Genomic DNA, 20,099 nt, shown 5'->3' on the forward strand with positions numbered 1-20,099 from the left:
ACGACATATCCACAACTGATTGCCACCTAGCATTGTGCAGCAGACAGTTAAGTGCCAGTGCCGCAAAGGATTGCTGTGGTGGCTGGTACGAACTGCCTGTCATGTTATTTGGAGGCTAAGCAGCTTTTCTCTATCCCCACTTTGGAAAGAGCTTACGGACTGCAGAAAAGAATTTCGTTTTGCTATAAGGCAGGATTTCTTATCAACAATAACAATAATAATAATGGCTGTGTGTTGAGTGCCAACGATTTCTAAGAACTGTGTGGTGTGCATGTATGTAGAATATAAATAATAATCGTGTGTGTGCTGTGTCATTTATATATCATATCATGGAATCGCTACAAATGACACTGAGGCTCAGAGAGGTTAATTGACCTTCCCAGCCTTAAAAATTGTTAAAATTTTGTATCAGTCGCCTTAAGGTCAAAAACTACTCGGAATTTTGTAAAATTGAGAAGAATGACTTAGAAGGTTGATGATTACTTCTAGTTTTAAAAAAGTCAGGTAACTTCCCGAAAGACATCTTGATATCAGTTCGAAGTGTATGTATGTTTAACCAAATTACTTATGTCTTTTGGTCCTTTGGTAATGGTTGCTTACCAAGAATGGTAATCTCCTGATGTTTGTTACTGGACCGATTGGATCTTAGCAATGCAGAATAGTGACAAGGGGGAAACCTACATTTTTATTTTATTTTATTTTTTAATAAAATGCTCTCTAAAAATATATTTTTATTGATTTCAGAGGGGAAGGAGGAGGGAGAGAAAGAGAAAAATACCAAAGATGAGAGAGAATCATTGATTGGCCTGGGAATCGAGCCTGAAACCCAGGCTTGTGCCCTGACTGGAAATCAAACCATAGCCTCCTGATTCATAGGTCAAAGCTTAACCACACTGAACCACACTGGCAGAGCAGAAGCCCCAAATTTTTAGTTAGACAAAAGGACAGAATGTCCCCAAATTTCAGTCTTACCTCTTCCTAGCGTTCTGACTTTGGGCAAGTTATTTTGCCTCTCTGAATTTGTCTTCTCACTTAAAAAAATGTAGGAGGTGGTGGTGGTGATGATGATGATGATGATGATGATGATGATGATACTACCTACCTCATAGGATTGTTGAAGTAAATGCAATAATGCCTTGCATCATAAACATAAATACATGTTCACTATTTACCGAGAGTGAAGTGATGAGTATAACTCATACGATTGTATTTTTTTAATTCTTTAGGAAAACTGACATTTTTCTCAAGACCAAGATATATCCCACAGTATGTCCTGAAAAATAAATGAGGTGTTAAGAATGCCAGGGTCCATGTGCTTGTCCCTTTTATAATTAAAAGTAAAAAAAGCAAACTTTGTGTGGAAGTACATCCAAGGCTCAATGACAGCCCAGCCCAAGGACCACTTGGCTAATTAGCACGCTTGTATTGTCAGATTTCCTGCCGCCCCGCTGCCGTTGGTTGTCAGCTCCTTGAAACTGCAGAAATGTGCCTCTGCAGGTGTGGAGCGCCTGCTTGAATTACTCAGGGCGCATGAGAGAGCAAATTATTTAGGCAATAGAGCTGAAAATGTAGGCAAATTAGAATTTTTCATAGCAAGATTGTTCATTGTTAAGCCAATTCATGATTATCTGTGTGCTTCTTGCTTCAAATATTCCCCTACACAGTAAACCTCTTTGCTGAGATGAATATGTATGTGAGCTAATTTAATCAATATACTTGTGACAGGAGTGGAGTCTGACAGAACTCATCCTTTGAAATACTGGCTGAGTTAATGCGTGCAGTATATCTACGGGCCAAGACTCATAATTTGTGTTAAAAAGAAGATTATTTTGAAAAGACACAACCCTGCCTGTTGGAAAATGCAAAAGCCTGAGGGATGGACAGCAAAGGCCTTTTCCCTCTTATTGGACTGAAAACTAAAATTTATGGAACTAAACTGCCTGCCTTTTGGAAAATTTGCAAGTCAATGACTACATTTTTTTATTCTCAGTGTTACTGTTGAATTCTGTAAATTGACTAAAAAGGTGGAGTGGGCACCTTTTGTGCATTGTTGGATTAAATGGAAGGCTGAGTGCCCTGCTCCAATCTGCAAATGTTTGCTTTCTGGAAATATCAACATGTGTGATCAGGTCACATTCAGCAAGTTTACTTTCCGGAGCAGATGTATTTCAGTCATTTCTTAAAGAGCACTTGTAACGGAAATTGTCTTCTGAGATAAGATGGCCCTACTGGAGGGAGGCTAGTAGAATAGTTTGGTCAGGCTAGCCAGAACTCCTGAACCTTGCTTTGGAGAACCTTGCCATTACCATAATTTCCAAGAGCTTCCCAGTGAATCTTGTTCTAGCAAATTCTGATTCTTTGGCCCACATTGCCCACTGGAACTAAGCGCAAACACAGTGGCTGACAGATGGCCTCCTGCTTGAAAATACAAGTCATCTACAGTGAGTAAAGACGACTCACTAGCCTCCATAAATCTTGTGAAATATATCTTAGCTTGAGTGTCCTCCAGATCTGGAAGAACCTAGGAGCTGAAATAAGACTGAAGACCAAGAGTTTGAGAGCCTGTCTCAGGCTAACAAGGACCCACCCTCCCCCCAGCTAGACCCCGAGCCATTCAAAGGTTAGAGTGCTGGGCCAGGGTGGCACTCCCAGGACCACCCCTATCACAAGCATACCCCTCCATGTCACACCTCTGTATCACTGGCAGGATCAGAGCAGCTATTAGCAGGCATTTTGATCATTGGCTTAAATGTCATCGTTTCACTTCTGATGAAATAATCCACTAAGAGTCCAGGCCCACTCAACAGAAATATGTCATTTTCCATTTGATCCAGGCACAGTTTTACTCAGCATTCCCAATATGGCCTGCCCAGGGCCTTCATAGCTTATAAAGGACTGACTAGATGTGTTGATCTCTCCATTGTAAAGGTGAAATCAAGATAACGCTTGACAAGCCCAAGTTTAGCACTAATGCTGCTTGAATTGCCTCGGGTAATTCTGATGCTGACTTGAACCACAGAGCCTGGCTAGGTTTGTCTGTGTCTAATTTCTGTGAGTGTAGGTTGAGGTGACACATTTGCAGAAGCAGCTCAGTGCCAGTCTTCTTTATTCCACATATAAATTTTGTTTAATAGATGGTCCAAGTACTTTGCGTTGCCTAATTATTCAATTCCTTGGGGGTCAGGGTTGGGGAGGCAGGTTCTCATTATAGACTAGTTAATTCAGATGGGAAAACCCATGCAATAGCTCTCACCTGATATCACCTCTCAGCTACCCCTTGGCTTTTGTGAGTCCCTGAAAAAAGTTGGCATTAGCTATCTCGTCTCCAGTTGCAGACAATCTGTAGCACAAAACTTTGCCTCCGCTGTCTTAGAACATTGGAGGGACCACAGATGTGAAATATTAGGTTTCAGATTTCATAGAGAATTTTCCTAGATGCTAAGGATAAGGAGGCAGACTTGAAGGTGATTCATTTTTGTTAAATGAAACCTTTTAACATATTAAGTTGCATAACTCACAAATAGACATATTCGACAGTGTACAAAGACAGCGTTATTGAGTTTTAGAAAGCTTCAGGATTATGGAAAATATATTGGACATGATATTTTGAACCATCTCTATCTCCGAACGATAAAATTCAATAGTATCTCTACACTAAAAGTGACCCATAGGAAAAGGACTCTCTGAATAGCTTACACTTCCTGTTCAGTACTTGTACTAGTCCCCTTGAAAGGAAGTTAGCAGGCACACATGCTTTATAATGAGGTTAAGTCCAGGAATTTCATGTGTTAATTGTTGAATACAGCATCACATGAAATTCAAAGTAAGTGCTGTGGGTATTCTCCCAGGATATGGGATTACATTGGATTGGAAGAGTGGGCTGTGTGTAAATGTGTTACTTTTATCGTGTAACTTACATTGTTGGTTGCTTTGTGTAAGGTATGGGGCCATATAGGAGCTAGAGGCAGTCCTCGGGTTACGTTGGACTCAACGTAAGTCGTTCTGTGATTACGTCGCCATCTCCCATTTATTTATAAAAATTAAAAAAAGTTCTGTCATTTTGATGTATGTACATATGTGCTATATGTTTTTTATCACTTATTTACCACAAGTAAAGGTCAGGAATTGTTATCTCTTTTATTTATTATTTTTATTTTTATTTTTTACTGTTTCACTTCATTACTGCTGTGTATGTGCTCCATGTGAGTGACATAGGTGCTTATGTAGGTGGGGTCCGACTTACGGCAAAAATCCAAAAATCACGTTATGTTGCATCATAGGAACAGATCTCGAATGTAACTCGAGGACCTACTGTATATGAAAATGAAATATACTTGGGCACTTGCCTTCGTATTTGTGTGTGTGATTTGTAGGTAATCTGTTAGGATATCAAGTAATGAAAACCATGGAAAATAAACCTACCCCAATGGAACATTCCTGGTAGACTGGTGCCATCCTGTATATATACTTCAGTGTGGGTCTCTTCTTTACATATACAAATTTTATTTCATAGTTGATCCAAGTACTTTGTCTTGCCTAATTATTTTGTCCTTAGGTTATCTTTTAATCCTTAATTATGCTATGTCCAACTCTGCTCAAGATATAATGTATTTACTTAGAAATGTATTTTGTCATATTTGAGAACTTTGATAATATATATAGTTATATATATATATATATATATATATATATATATATATATATATATATATTTAGTTTTAAAGGATGAGGCATCTTTAATCAGTTGGATAGAAACACAAGTGTGTTGTATCAGAAAATCAATTTCCAAAGCAAAGAACTTAGAGGCTACTTATTCTATTTGTCAGGACTCATCATTATTAATTGATGAGTCCTGACAAATAGGATATTATCTTTATGGTTAAATGGTTTTGATCATACACAAATGGACTCATTTTTAGCACATGGCAACTATGTTAATTAAAAAAGGATGAGTAATGAATTCTTAACTTGCCATCATAAGTAACATGAATATTTGGAATTGAGTCATTTTCCTAAGTAGTCTTAACTTTTTGGAGCATATTTTTCTCGACCAGTTGAGCTACAGTGCTCAGCCAAGACAGATTTATGACCTTTTAAAAATAATGATGGAAAATGAGATCGGAGGAAACATTCTAGTATCTGCTTTGCTCTGAGGCCTAAACTGCGAACTCTCGGGTTCTGGAAGGCTTTGAAATGCTGATTCCAACCTTCTTGTGGGTCCTTAAACACCTTCTCAAATGACCCATTTTAATAACCCGAAAGCTATTATATAACGAGCAGCCATAATTTAGTCCAGGGCTCTAGGGGGACCCTCACAGTTCAGCAATGAATAGTTAATGCAGTATAATGTTTAGCAGGTTATTAGTTTTCACTATACAAATGCTGATCTGGGAACGCTTTTATAAGGTGTTTAAAAGAAAATGTAATTAACTGGTTGCGTGATTCTATTGCAGCTCAAATTGAAATTATTCCATGCAAGATCTGTGGAGACAAATCATCAGGAATCCATTATGGTGTCATTACATGTGAAGGCTGCAAGGTAAGCCTTTTAAACTGTTGTTGTTGTTTCTATTAATATTAGACTGTATGTTTTAAATTTTTGGTTTTTATTTCTACTGTGTCTAAAAATTCAACTCCTGGGAATTTTGAATGATGAGAAATGACAGGACAGAATATTTTGGTGTTAAATTACATGCAAAAAAAAGTTACATATTTTTTATGCCTTCCATCAAATTAAGAGGCTAGAGAAAGATATTTGAGCATTGCTTGCTTGTCACTTCTAATCCCAGAATTGATTGACCTGATGAATAATCACTTTGGTTATCTTTTTTTAAAAAGAGATAACATTAGACTTCTCTAATGTTATTAGTTTTATAAGAAGGCATTTGCAATAAATTCAATCTAAATATGATTGAAAGTCTTATTGTTGGCACACAGATGTTGACACAGCTGGCCAAATTATGGCAAGGCTCTTGGAAAGAACTGAGTTCTGGTCCTGTTGCCACCACTTGTCCATATAGTTTTGTGCATGTTTTAATCTTTTAGTGACTCATTTTCATCATCTAGAAAGTGGGCATAACACATGTTCTTCCTCCTTTTTACAACTATTTTAAGAACAGAATGAAAAACTCTAAATAAAAGTCCTTATAAACTGAACAGCGCAATTTAAATCTAAACATTATTAGTCTTATTGCTGTGGTTAATATTTTGATTTTGACGGATGCTGATTTCAGGGTAATATGTACAGAATGTGCACAATATGGCAATGGGAAATAGAGATGTTTATCCTAATCTTTCAAGACCCCCCAAACCCAGATTGCCTCTGTTATTTAAATTTCAATTTATTGAGATCTAAATCCTCCTGCTTATATTGGAAGAGCCTTGAGACAGCTTACAGGATAAAACAGTGCAAAATAAACAGAAGAGCAGCTATTTAAACATGCTGATGGCTCTGAAACCTTCGATTGCCACTGAACCAAGCCTGATTTAGCCCTAGGCATTTTGAGGCTGAGGCAAAAAATAAAATCCACAAATTTGGTTAGTTCTCCTTTAGTGAAATTAGAAAAATACAAGGTCATAACATTCAAAATCACCTGCAAACACAAAAAACTACTGAAAGACCACAGGAAAATTTGCCTTGTAATTTCCTTAAGTCTTTGTTTTACTGTTAATCATCGTAACATTTGCCACTTTGTACACATACAAATGCTTCATATTGAGCCCATCTTGATGAAGCTGGAGATTTCTGCACACACCACCGAACACAATAATCTTTTCAAAAATTGCCAGCCTTTCAGAATAGGGGTCTTGCTACTTAAAGGGGAATTTGAATTATTCATCTCTGTGGTAACACTCCAAGCCTCAGGGTTCTGGACTATCAAGAAAAAAAGTTATGCCCTTTTACCCCTTCAATCTTCCCTCCCTCAAGATGAATTAATTAGTTGAAATAAAACCAAATGAAACCGACTGCCTGGCCTCTGCCATCTCAGAGAGGGATCTGCCTGGGACAGTAGTCGCCTGATTGACTTTCAGAGTTAATCTGGGCTGACATGGCTGGGCAGGTGTAATGCCTCACCCTCATCCACTCTGTGCTCACACCTTCCCCGCTAAAGATGACATGGCCTTTCTGGATGAAGGATATGGAGACAGTAGTCCTCCCACACCTGGAGTTCCACCCAGTGGCGATTTCTGTGTACTGCCTATCACCTTGGGTGTTTTCTTAAGCGGACAGGGTCCTAGGTATTAACCACTCTGAATAACCACTCTGAGTATCTTCATTCTGCCCAGGAACCTGCTTCCCCACTCTGAGTCTGTCAGTAATGCCACATGAGGTCTTATGTGGCACACTGGAGTGAGTGTCTAAGAATGGAGTCCAGGGTGGGGGCTACTTCCTGTGAATGGAGGCTGGGCGTGGGGGCTACTTCCTGTGGATCACATCAACAATTCAGAAGTTAAATTAACAACATACTATTCTGTAAAAGTGAACTGACTCCTTGAGGACCACTGTGTGTACATAGGCATTGCCACTGTGTGTCTTCTTTTTACCCCCAATGTCCATGACAGAAATAAAAGCAATAAAAAAAATAGCAGGCAGCTATTATGTCACAGTTGTCACTTTTCTAGATGACCCTTTCAGATCTTGTCCATATACGGGACGCAATGCCAAAGTGGTTTTTGGTTATCTGTGTTCTTCTGTTCAAAGTCACAGAAACAATTAAAACTTAATTTTATTAAGAGATTGGGCCTGTGCCCAGCCTGGGACCTATACAATGGTACGTGTTTATATCAGATGCACATACTGTTTACTCTGCAGAGTAGTTTCTCTCTGCTGTAGCTAATGTTTTTATGTCTAATTGTGGTGAAGTCAGGAGCTTCTGCTTTTGCCATTGAGGTTAATGATTTACCACGTTCTAACCAGGTGGAGGAGGCTACTTTATGACAAATTGTAAATAATTTCCCTCTGTGTTAGTATCATTAGACATAAGGAGAAATTATAATTAGATATATAAATAGATATCTAATGAGAGGAAAGAAAGCGACTCAGTCATTTTCAGAACTAATCATTTTGTGAATACATTTTAAATGGCATCTAAAATTGAAACCACAAGAAACTAGAGAACCTGGGTAATTACTGAAATGATGTATCATATATTGGCCCAGGTAAGCATTGCCCAGGAACAGCGAAAATAGTAGACATTTTGGTAGCACTTTCTCTGGTTCCGGTTATTCCCTGCTCATCCTCTCCTGGTCCCCTGGCCTACCTGCCGAGAGACAGTTTTGGGTCATGCTTGTGCTCTGACTCAGGAACCAGACTGCCTAGGTTTGAATCTCAGCTCTGCTTTTCCCCAGTCTGAGCAGCTACCCAACCTCTCTGTGCCTCTGTTTCCCCATCGGTGAAATGAGGATAATTGTAGTTAACCTCATAGAGTTCTCACGTGCATTTCGGTAAAGCACTTAGAAAAGTGCTCAGCACATAACAAGCACTCAGGAGGGGCTGGCTCTTATCATTCCTGGCCACACTCCTTATGCCTGCATAATGCTGTTCTGGATAGTCAGATGCTATTTCCGGTTATCTATGGGTCCAGTCCTGCTTTTTGTGACCATTTGTGATTTATTATGTAGACTCTGCCAATAAAAACAGCAAACACATGAGCACCCGTCTTGGGACCAGGCGCTTTATAAGTATTGTAAGGGATCCAGAGACACAGAAGGCCTAATCCTTCCGCCAAGCAGTTTATGGTATAGTTGTAGAGAGGAGGCCAGCATAGGAAAAGCTAAATAGCAAAGCAAGAACTGAATACCAGAGTAAGACCACTGTCTGTAATGTAACTCAAGGAGATATATCCACGAGGCAGCAAGAGCCTACTAATGGAGATATCTTGGTTATTTTTTAGGGACAATATATAACCCAGTTTGACTAGAGTGAGGGGTCCCTTTCTGTGTGTAGTGTAAGCTAAGGCTAGACAGGTACACCATTCCAAAAATTTTAAGAGCTCCATTATGCTAAGGTTTTTATTTTAAAAGTATTTCACTTGTTCTTTTGAAATAATGAGGAAACAGTGTGCTTAGCCCCGCTTAAGCCCTGAATGTTTCATTTCAGAAGAATGTAGAATCCAGGCCTGCAAGCTTAGTTCTGTCGATAAACACATTTCTGAGCTCTTGGAACAGAATTTAGTCCCGGCCCTGGGTGAACAGTAGGAGGGGTGTAGGGTAAGCTGGGGTAGACCTGCCAGGGAGCTGGGGCCAGACCATGGAACATACAGGCGGCAGAAGAAAAGGCCAGAAATAAAATGAGAAGCTATCGATGTGAGGGTTAAAGTTCGGTCTTCAAAGTGAATAAAAATGCAGAAATGTTTATAGAAAAATGACCATTAGTTGAGATTTTCTTTTAAAAAAATTATCCTATTTATCATTCAACTTCAGTTCCTAGCTTCATCATTAGATACATTGGCTGCTCGGATAATGATGATAAAATATTTATTTCAAGATTTTAAAAAAAAAAGCAAAAAAACACAATTTTTAAAATCTGTTTTCTTATAGACTTTTTGGCTCTACAATTTCTTTTTCTTTTTCTTTTTTAAAATATATTTTTATTGATTTAGAGAGAGAGAGGCATAGAAATATCAATGATAAGAAGCAATCATCAATCAGCTGCTTCCTGCACACCCCACACTAGGGATCAAGCCCCCAACCTGGGCATGTGCCCTGGCCTGGAATTGGACCATCACCTCCTGGTGCTTAGGTTGATGCTCAAGCACTGAGCCACACCAGCCAGGCTCTACAATTTCCACTGTCACATTTCAGATGCTAATGTACAATTGAGTATTGGAATAAGTGAATTGATTTCTGATTACATTTAAGACCCTTTGCTCTTGATAGGTCTTAGACTAGCATTTGTTTATCGTCATCATACATTTAAGATGTCATGCTAAACCTCCTCTTTCATCCAGTAAAGGGAGAATTGGAAATACTTTCTTAGCATTAACAAATATATGACCTGAAATTAACAATAGAAAGATACCTAGCAGAAACCTGTTTGGCTCAGTGGATAGAGCGTCGGTCTGAGGACTCAAAGGTCCCAGGTTCGATTCCAGTCAAAGGCATGTACATTGATTGGGGGCACATCCCCAGTAGGGGGTGTGCAGGAGGCAGCTGGTCGATGTTTCTCTCTCATTAATGTTTCTAGCTCTCTGTCCCTCTCCCTTCCTCTCTGTAAAAAAAAAAAAAAAAAGTCAAATATATATATATATATATATATATATATATATATATATATATATTAAAAAAAAAGAAAGATACCTAGATTGTATAACTATACATTATTTATTCCTGAAAGATCTAAAGCAATTTCTGGAGCTTTTTATGTATTAGGTTAAAAACGAATGTCCATAATTTTTCTTTTAGGCCCCAGTTGTTTTTAACAGGATTCTAATATTTTTATTTCAGTTGTGAAATGTCACCAGTCTTCGGCCAATTTTGTCCACTTTCCAGCATTGATGCATTCATGTTCAAACATTTTAGTGTACTGTTTTATAACAGCTTGGCTGCACTATTAGAGCCAGCCATTTAAAATGAAAATTGGACTTGGCTATTATTGCATACTGTGACATCAGAGTTTCAGTTCTGCTACATACAGGTGATAAAAAAAAAAAAAAAATTGCTTAGCTTAATCTTCCAGTTCTGTGATGCACAAATGGTAGGATGTATTAAAACCCAATTTATGTAAAGATGACTTGGATTTTTTTAATTTATGTCTTAATCATGTATCAGTAATTGAGTCCTTTCCTCAACTTACAAAAAGCGCTGGATTTGTGCCCTTGTTATAGTATAGACAAGGCTCTAACTTAGTGTCTGGCTCAGACTAGGGCCCCTCATGCCTGCTTATGAATCACTATTGTTGAATGTGTTCACTTGGACTGGATCTGAGTATAGAAGATCACAATATGGCAAAGCAGACATCTACACTTACCAAAACAACACATGAGGTCAGCTTTAATCAGAGATCATTTGCACATACAGTTCTACAGAGAGGCTAGTCATTATTGAATGAGAAATAGTTCAAGAGATCTGTGTTTCTGTGATTTATTGCTGTCAGATGTATGAGTGTAGGGCTCTTACATGATTGGAGAAAATAACCACAATATCCCTGTCTCTTCCCCATGATTGGAGGAATTGAACACACCCTCATAGCCCTGCCATATGATTGGAGGGATTGAACACGCCCTCCTGGCCCTGCCCCTGTAATTAGAGGAAATGAACACTCCCTTGCTGGCCCTGCCCTGTGATTGGAGGGAATTACCACAATAAAAGTGTTTTGCTAATGAAGTTGCCCATTCTCTTATAAAGAAAAAATTTCTTTCTTTATTTACTTTTTTTGGGACTGTTATCCCTGCCCCCTCCCCATTTAAATTTTTTTCTTTCTTTTGTCTCTCTTCCTAATTTTAATCTATGCATGTCCTCTCTTTACCCCTCAGTGAAATAAAGTTGACAAGTATTGTCTTTTTTCCTTTATGCAGATAATTAGCTTCCTGCCCTGTTTATCCAAAGATATTTCTTCTTTCTCACCCCCACACTTCTGAACATTCTCAACAGAAAGTTCCCAAGACAAATAAAATGTTAACATAGTGCATGCCTTTCCATACAGGATTCTCCGTTCTTCTCGGCCTCAGAAAGCCATGAGAGAGAAACACACACCCACTTCAACATTCCCCAAATTCTAGATTTTTACTTGTATTGGAAAATACAATAATTTGGGCAGGCATGCAAGCATTCACGATAAATCATAAAGTTATGAATAAATCTCGGTTGTCAAAAGCAAATGTGTAGCCGCTCCAAAGCGTCTGCCATTAGAATTCAGCGAGGCAGCTGTCAGCTGTTTTCTTGTAATTAAACAGCCAATGAGCAGCTAATTAAGACATATGTGTATACAGAGTGGAAGTGGGTATGTTAATGAACTGTAGGAATCAATTCATTAAGTGAAAATTGTCAAAAGACCAAACATCAGATCAGCATTTCAGCCTGTGCCTCACTGAGAAGGAGCCCCAGGCAGGAGGGGAGCCCTCCAGGGCACCTTCCCATCCACACTCCCAATTCTGTGTCCAGCCAACCCACACTCCGCAGCAGACTATTAACCACCGCAACAGGAAATGCCATGTATGTTTCAAAGCTTTTTATTAAGTAGATCTTGCAAATAAAAGTGTTTTACTAGCTATATGTTTATATATGTATATATAATACATATATATGCACACATATATATGTATGTATATATATATATATGCACACATATATACAATCAATAACCTGTTGAACTTAATACATCTTCCTCACTTCGTGTCTGAGCCATTATATGGAACTTTAATTACAAAACTGAAAAGCGATTTTTGTTGGATTGTTTGTTTTGTTTTATTGTTTATCTGTTTTTGTTAGGTCTGCCCTACATGTTTGTCTCAAGGCTTCTTTTGGTGGTGTATTCAGAAGTGTATAGCCTTTGGAATAAAATGCCCAGGGTTCAAGAATTCAAATCCTGGCTCCTCCCCTTAGCAGCTGTGTGATTTTGGACACATGTCTTAACCTCTCTGCACTTTAATTTTCTTATTTGTAAATCAGGCATAAAAATACTTACTTTGCAGAGTTATTGTGAATTGCAAATTAACAATGTTTGCCAAGAATCCCAGAATCCCACGTGGTGCCTGATACATAATAGGTGCTCAGCATCTGATTGTCACTACTGTTTTTATCCCTACCATCAGTTTTTTTTCCCTCTAGATGTATATTCAGCAAGTATCTGTTGATTTCTCTAAGTCCCAGGTTAGCTGTTGGAAACAAACAAACAACAAGGCAGACAGTGAGGGTGGCAGATTAGGAATACAGTGAATGAACGGATAAGAGGGAGATCCTGCAGCGCTCTAAGGATACATATGGGAGGGGCTCTCCAAAAGCCTTGGGAGAAGCAAGGTCAGAGAAAGTGAATCCAGAGGAGAAGAGAGCTTTCCAGGAAGTGTGTGCTCGTGTGTGCATGTGTGCATGTATGCGTGCATGCATGTGTGTGTGGGGGGGTGTTGGGGGGAAGGGTGTCCTTTGATGAACTGTGAACACAGCAGTTTCGGCTGGGCCAAGGTGTGGTTTTTGAGAAGAGGATTGACTATAGGAGATAGTTGCCTGTTCATAGCCTGGTCATCCGTAGGGAGCCATGGAGGGCTCATAAGCAGGGAAGCGACTTGATCAGACTCACTTGTTTTAGAGATCTTAAGTGACTGTGCAAAAATGAATTGGAAGGAATGAACAGAGACCAGTTGGGAGGCTGTATAATAACCAATTAAGGGGGAAATAGATAAGGAAACTTGAGAAATTACTGTAACGACAGGTAGAAGTAGATAAATTTGAGAAATAGGAAGGTGGCAAGAAGTAGCCTAATTTGGTGACTGTGTGGACGTGAGTGTGGAGGAAGCAGGGATGAAACGATGACCATCTTTCTGCCATGAGTAACTGGGGTGGAGGTGGTGCCCTGTACTGAACAATCAAGAAAACACGGGAAGAGACAAGGCTGGGAAAGGGGGAGTGGATCAGGATATATTCTGTCCTGGAAGGTAGATAAAACTATTCACCTTGAGTTTCTGGAAATGGAGGAGGCTGGATCTATGTAAGCTAGCCCACCACTTCGGGTAAATTCCTATCCAGAGTAAGGAGGACCATTCAGACAGCCTGATGAGAAGCTGGGGACCAGCAAGGGCTGAGTTCAATCCAGTCATGTGCCGGTCAGCTTTTGACAGCCAGCTCTCTGTATGTCTGTACACAACTGTAGTATATTTCACGGATATAATTTCACATAATTTTCAAAGAATAAAATCTACACTACTCTTTATTTATGAACTTCATACAAATGACTCCCACTGAATGGTCTCACTGATTTTTGCTGAACTCGTAACATCCATACCAATAGTTGCAGTTGGGGAAAGACTGGAGTGCCAACACGAATGTTGGTTGATTTATTTCATTTACATTAATGAGTAAGAGGAAAGTGAAACAAGGATGACATTTTGGAACTTCATTCATTCACCCATGATGACGTGAGCAACTTCTTTGCTGAATCAGATAATAGTTTTTAAGTACTGGAAACTTGCTTCCTCAATTTTTTGTGCGCTATTTAAAATGTGACAGCTGCAGACATGACAGACTTTTACATTTAACCCACATTGTTATCATATTCTTTGTCACATTTCAAAACTAGCTCGTAAGCAAAACATCAAACCAGGTTTGTAGCAATTGCTCTGGTATAAATATTACCACCATGAGGTCAATTTTAAGCCTCCCAACATGTAATCTCACTAAATACAGAGCAGGAAAGCACAGTAACATGTAGTATCCCCACCATTCAAATAGCATTGATGTAAATAACCTCCAGAACATGGATAAAAGCAAAATAAAATTTAAAAAGTTGATTTATAGTAATGATTATGTTTAACAACCGGCTCATAAAAAATTTTAACATTTTGCTCTTGCAACCTGGTATGAGCCCTTTCCCTCACACCTTTGCCTTTGTCCTGGTCCTGGGGAGCTCTATTGTAGTGGGATTGATGAACAGTGTCATAATGTATGGCCATATTGTTTTTTCTGTGTTTGTTTTTTTTTAAAGTGATAGAATTCTCCAGAGAATGAAATAAAAGGCCAAAATTGGAAATAACATTCAAAGAGCAGCACTTAGAAAGCTAGGTGAAATAAATGAAGAAGCACTGAAGAGTTCTCCTTGACACAGTGGAAATGGAGACAGAAAGTTGATGTGCAGGGAGGCTGTGCGTGAGCAAATCAAGACTGCATGACATTAGTTTTATTAGTCCAACACATGGAGAGAAACTGAAGTGAGTGGGCCTTGCACTAAGATTTAGGACACTAGAGTCTGAATCCCAGCACTGACTCTTACCTGCTGTGGCACAGCCTTGAACAAAGTCACTTACCATTCCGAGCCTCATTTTTGTTATCTAGAGTAGATCTGTGTTCTGCAAAAGTAATACAGCAGATCTTCCAGGAAGCTTTGTTAAAATATTTACCATTCAAAATTGACATTTCTGGGTCATAATGCAGTTCCATATTTAATTGTTTGAGGAAACTCCATACTGTTTTCCGCAGTGGCTCACCAATCTGCATTTCCGCCAACAATGCACCAGGGTTCTCTTTTCTCCTCATCCTCACCAGCGTTTGTTTGTTGACTTACTGATGACAGCCATTCTGACAGGCATGAGGTGATATCTTAGTGTGGTCTTACTTTTCATTTTCCTGATGATTAGTGATGTTGAGCATTTTTGCATGTCTTGGCCATCTATATGCCTTCTTTGGAGAAGTGTTTATTGAAGCCCTTTTTCCATTTTTAATTGGATTGCTTGGGGGCTTTTTGGTGTTAAGTTCTATAAGTTCTTTATAAATTTTGGATATTAACCCCTTATCAGATGTATCATTAGCAAATATGTTCTTCCATTTAGTAGGCTATCTTTTCATCTTAGTTATGGTTACCTTTGCTGTACAAAACCTTTTTAGTTTGTTGTAGTCCCATTTTTTTATATTTTTACTAGAGGCCTGGTCCACGAAATTCATGCATGGGGGTTGAGGGATTGTCCCTCAACTCGGCCTGCACCCTCTCCAATCTAGGACCCCTCAGGGGATGTCCAACTGCAGGGATCAGGCCTAAATGGCAGTCAGACATCCCTCTCACAATCTTGGACTGCTGGCTCCTAACTGCTCACCTGCCTGCTTGCCAGCCTGATTACCCCCTAACCACCTCCTGATTGTCATTAACTGCTCCCCTGCTGGCCTGATAGTCCCCAGCTGCCCTCCCATGCCAGCCCAATTGCCCCCAATTGCCCTTCCCTGCTGGCCTAGTTGCCCCCAACTACCTTCCGCTGCTCATCTGGTCACCCCTAATTGCCCTCCCCTGATGGCCTGGTTGTCCCCAACTTCCCTCCCCTGCTGGTCCAATCACCCCCAACTGCCCTCCCCTGCCGGCTATCTGTGGTGGCCATCTTGTGATGACGTTGTGGCAGCCATCTTATGACAACATCACGCAGCACCACCTAGACTTTTATTATATAGGATTTATTGATTTGAGAGAGAGAAACATCAATTTGTTGTTCCATTTATTTATGCATTCGTTGATTGGTTCTTTTATGTGCCTGACCAGAGGATTGAACCTGCAGCCTTGGTATATCTGGACAACTCTCTAACCAACTGAGCTACCAGCCCAGGCCATTTGTTTATTTTTTCATTATGATTTCACTTATATGTTAAATCTAATATACAAAATAAAATAGAAACAGGCTTATAAATACAAAAAGGCAGACTGACAGCTGTCAGCGGAGAATGAGGAGGGTGGCTGGGTTAATACATGAAGGGATTAAGCAAAAAAAAAAAAAAATGGGGAAACTTCATAGACAGACAACAGTATGGTGATTACCAGAGGGATAGGGGATTGGAGAGGTAGGAGAGGGTGGAGAGGGGGTAAATAGTAATGGAAGGAGACTTGACTTGGGGTGGTGAACACAGAGTACATTATATAAATGATGTACCTCTGAAACCTATATAATTTTATTAACCAATGTCACCCCAGTGCATTCAATTTTAAATGTTTTTAATTGACATTTCTGCTCTTTTTACCTACAAAAATGACAATTTTATATTGTTTAAAGTAATATGTATGCCTGGACTACATCTCCAAAAGTTCTGGTTCAGTAGAGCTAAAGAATATTTGTTTAGAAGCTCCATGGGTGATTCCATGTCTTTTTCTTTACATTTATTTTTCTTTATTGATTAAGGTATTACATATGACTCCACGTCTTTTTGAGAACTATTAAACTGGCCATCTCTCAACTCCCTTCCTAAAGGCCTGTTTGTTTTCTAATTTACTATTTGCAATAATTGCATGTTAGTTTTCTGCCACTAGGTGGGAGTAATGTGCCACTATCACACCAAGGAGCTGTGTTACCTTGAAATTCATCATGGTGGCTCTCAGTTCAAGCCCCGTATGTTTATAATGGAACATCTCCATGTATTTTGATATCTGTAAAGAATGAATTTTTAAGAAAAAAGCTAATGAAATGCTTCATTAGCTCATCTTTTAGAAATAAAACTCCAAAATCATGTGCTTAATGTATTTCCCAACTAGCTCACAGCTTCAGAACTTGCTCTGTTCTTTCTACATACTTCCTCCATTCCACCCAAAACTCCATGTACTGGCTTGTATTGTCCCTGTTCTCTGTGTGGCCTCAAACTCCCGACCCCTAGAACTAATGTCTCAGCTCACTTATTTCTCGTGAAACCCTCTCCAAAATTGCCCCCCAATCAGTCAAGATCCTGCTTCTACATTTATGAGCATACAGCTACATTTAGGTGAAAGATACCTACCATCTTTCCACCCTTCTCTTCCTTCTCACTCTTCTAATCTTTCTCCCTCTTACATGTTCATAAGCTTTACATATTTTATTAGTTTAACTTCTTAAATCCTTAAAACTCTGAGAAACCCCAAGGAATGCTGAAAAGTTGAGGGTGGGGGAAAGAGAAGGAAGACCAAGTCCTCATTCTGTCTGACCTGCAAAGTTTGGTGTTAATTTGTGTCACAGAGGTTAACCCTTTTCCTCTCTCCCTTTAGGGCTCACTCTTTATATTCCCTCCTATCTAGTATCTTATTGCTCTCCTTGTGGCCATGACTGTTGACTTAGTCCAAAAGAACAATCTCTTCTCTAATTCTTAGTTCTTCTAGTCTAGGCTTTTACTCAACTGGCTTAATGAAGAATAAATGGTGCTGTGAAGAGAAGGGTTTCTGTTTTCTCACTTGCTGTCTTTAACCCTTCTTCCTCCTCCTCCTCCTCCTCCTCCTCCTTTCTTCTTCTTCATGCCCTCTCAGAGTTGCCTTATAACAAAGCAAACTGGTGGTTATATAAGGCTTCTATGCTAACATTCTGGAACTGTATTAGTGGTGGTTGATGTTAACTTGAGTTTAATACATGAAAATGAAAAAGTAGCATCCATTTTGTTAACGACTCAGTCATTATTCAAGAGCTGTATCTAGTTCTAGGTTTCAGGGTTTTGAAGAAAGTAGAGAAATTGGAGATGATCCAGAGAAGAAATACTAAAGGTAGAAAAGACCTAGAAAGAAAGGTGGCAGATGCTATGATTTGGTGTACAGACTAAATATTGATTGTTAGTTTGGCAGCCCCCCCCACTACTACTTCCCTTTGAAGAAAACAAAGAGATCACTCAGACATCCTCCATATTTGGTGATCATAGAATAAAATGGATCATAGAATAAAATGGAACATTGTCAAGCAAGCAAGCTAAAGAAAAAGCAAATAATGCCGTTCCTAGATATTTGCAGTGATAGATTCAGACACAGAGGGTCTGCATGATGGTACAATCTAAAAAAAATAAAAATAAGAAATACCTTTTAGCTTTCACAGAGATTGCGTCTCAGACTAAACTGAATACCTAGACAGCTGGCCTCTTGGTATCTCTTTCTAAGGATGACTGCTTCTGTTACCATTTATATTTTCTTGAATTCTCACCATTAAGCCCCAAAGAAAGCTTTCCTTCTTCTCACTTCCTCTTCACAGAGGAAATAAAAAACAACCCACAGCTTTAGATATTTCAAGAAAAGAGAAATTGCTTCACAGAAGAGGCCAGACTTGATATAAGGAAGGTTTAAACTACAACAGAGAGACAAGCCTTGCCCACATTGAGGTTAGTGAGCAGTTTGGCAGAGAGCAGAGAGGAGATGAATTGTCAGCACCCTGCTCCCTCTCTCTCATCCCAGGTTGGCTTCCAAAAGGAAGGAATTGAGTTCATATCACCATATCCATTGACTTAAGCCACATAGTCCCCCAGCTATCGCAAAAGGAAGCAGGTGTACTAGACTATTTTTCCCGAGTGCCTCACATACCTTCCACCTGCTCATTATAGAGAAATCAGAAAGCACATATAAGCAAGGGGGAAAATGAAAATCACCTGTGGCCTCACCAACCGGTGCCAAATCTTTTTATTTGGGAGCATAATTTTCCAAAGTTTCTTCTGTGTGTTAAATATATGGATTCTTCTTTTCAAAAATTGGATTATATTGTCTTTGATCTTTAGTTATTCTTTTAAATTCAGCAGTATATTTTAATACCTTTTTGTGTCAATAATTTTATGTCTGAAATCCCATTTTTAATGGTTGCTGAATATGTGAATATCCAATATGATTCTTCTAATTCATTAATGTTGGACATTTAGCATCCTTCTAAATTTTTTATATTACAGATAATGCTGTGATGGACATCCTTGCAGATAAATATTTGTACTGCTCTCAGCATCCTTTTAGGATATACCTAGCTGGTTTGGCTCAGTGGATAGAGCATTGGCCTGTGGCCTGAAGGGTTCCAGGTTCAATTCTGGTCAAGGGCACGTACCTTGGTTGTGGGCATATCCCCAGTAGGGAGTGTGCGAGAGGCATCTGATCGATGTTTCTAACTCTCTATACCTCTCCCTTCTTCTGTAAAGAAAATCAATAAAATGTATATTTTTTTAAAAAGAATATATACTCCCTTAAAAAAGCAATTATTGGTTCAAGAGAGAGGTCATTTTCAAGGATTTTGATACAATTGCCCAGTTGCTGTCCAGAAAAATCTTTAGGTGAGAGAGTATAGCTTTCCAACCTGCCCATCACTCTGCCAGTTCTTCAGGATTTATCTCCCCCCTCCAGTGGCACTAAGCCCACTAGTGTCCCCTTGGTTGGCATCCTCTATTTTAACACTTAAAAATATGAGGATGATAATACTCTTGAACACTTCATGGCTCTGCTTCATAGAATTAACTCTGGTCCCTTTTCTTTCTTCAGAGCACTGCAAATCCACTGAGAGATAACAATAAAAAGATAACCCCCGAACCACCCATATCATTGGATATTAAGAAATGGGCTTCTGCTGAAACCACTTTGGCTCAGTGGATAGAGCGTCGGCCTGTGGACTGAAGGGTCCCAGGTTCGATTCTGGTCAAAGGCATGTACCTTAGTTGCGGGCACATCCCCAGTGGGGGGGGGGGGGGTGGTGTGCAAGTGGCAACTGATCCATGTTTCTCTCTCA

At 39.3% G+C, this 20,099-nt stretch overlaps 1 protein-coding gene across 4 annotated transcripts in view; it reads left to right on the forward strand.

The window, feature by feature from the left end:
• Nucleotides 1-20,099, forward strand: part of RORA (RAR related orphan receptor A) — a 709,591-nt gene that overhangs the window by 663,476 nt on the left and 26,016 nt on the right. For all 4 annotated transcript variants that reach the window (XM_084868073.1, XM_084868074.1, XM_084868075.1 and 1 more), the window contains one exon: nt 5,454-5,539. In XM_084868073.1, the coding sequence (XP_084724199.1) occupies nt 5,454-5,539 (86 nt within the window). The remainder of the gene's footprint in view (nt 1-5,453; nt 5,540-20,099) is intronic.

Source organism: Pipistrellus hanaki, assembly GCF_964339955.1.
Source record: "Pipistrellus hanaki genome assembly, chromosome: 1".
Classification (NCBI taxonomy): Eukaryota; Metazoa; Chordata; class Mammalia; order Chiroptera; family Vespertilionidae; genus Pipistrellus; species Pipistrellus hanaki.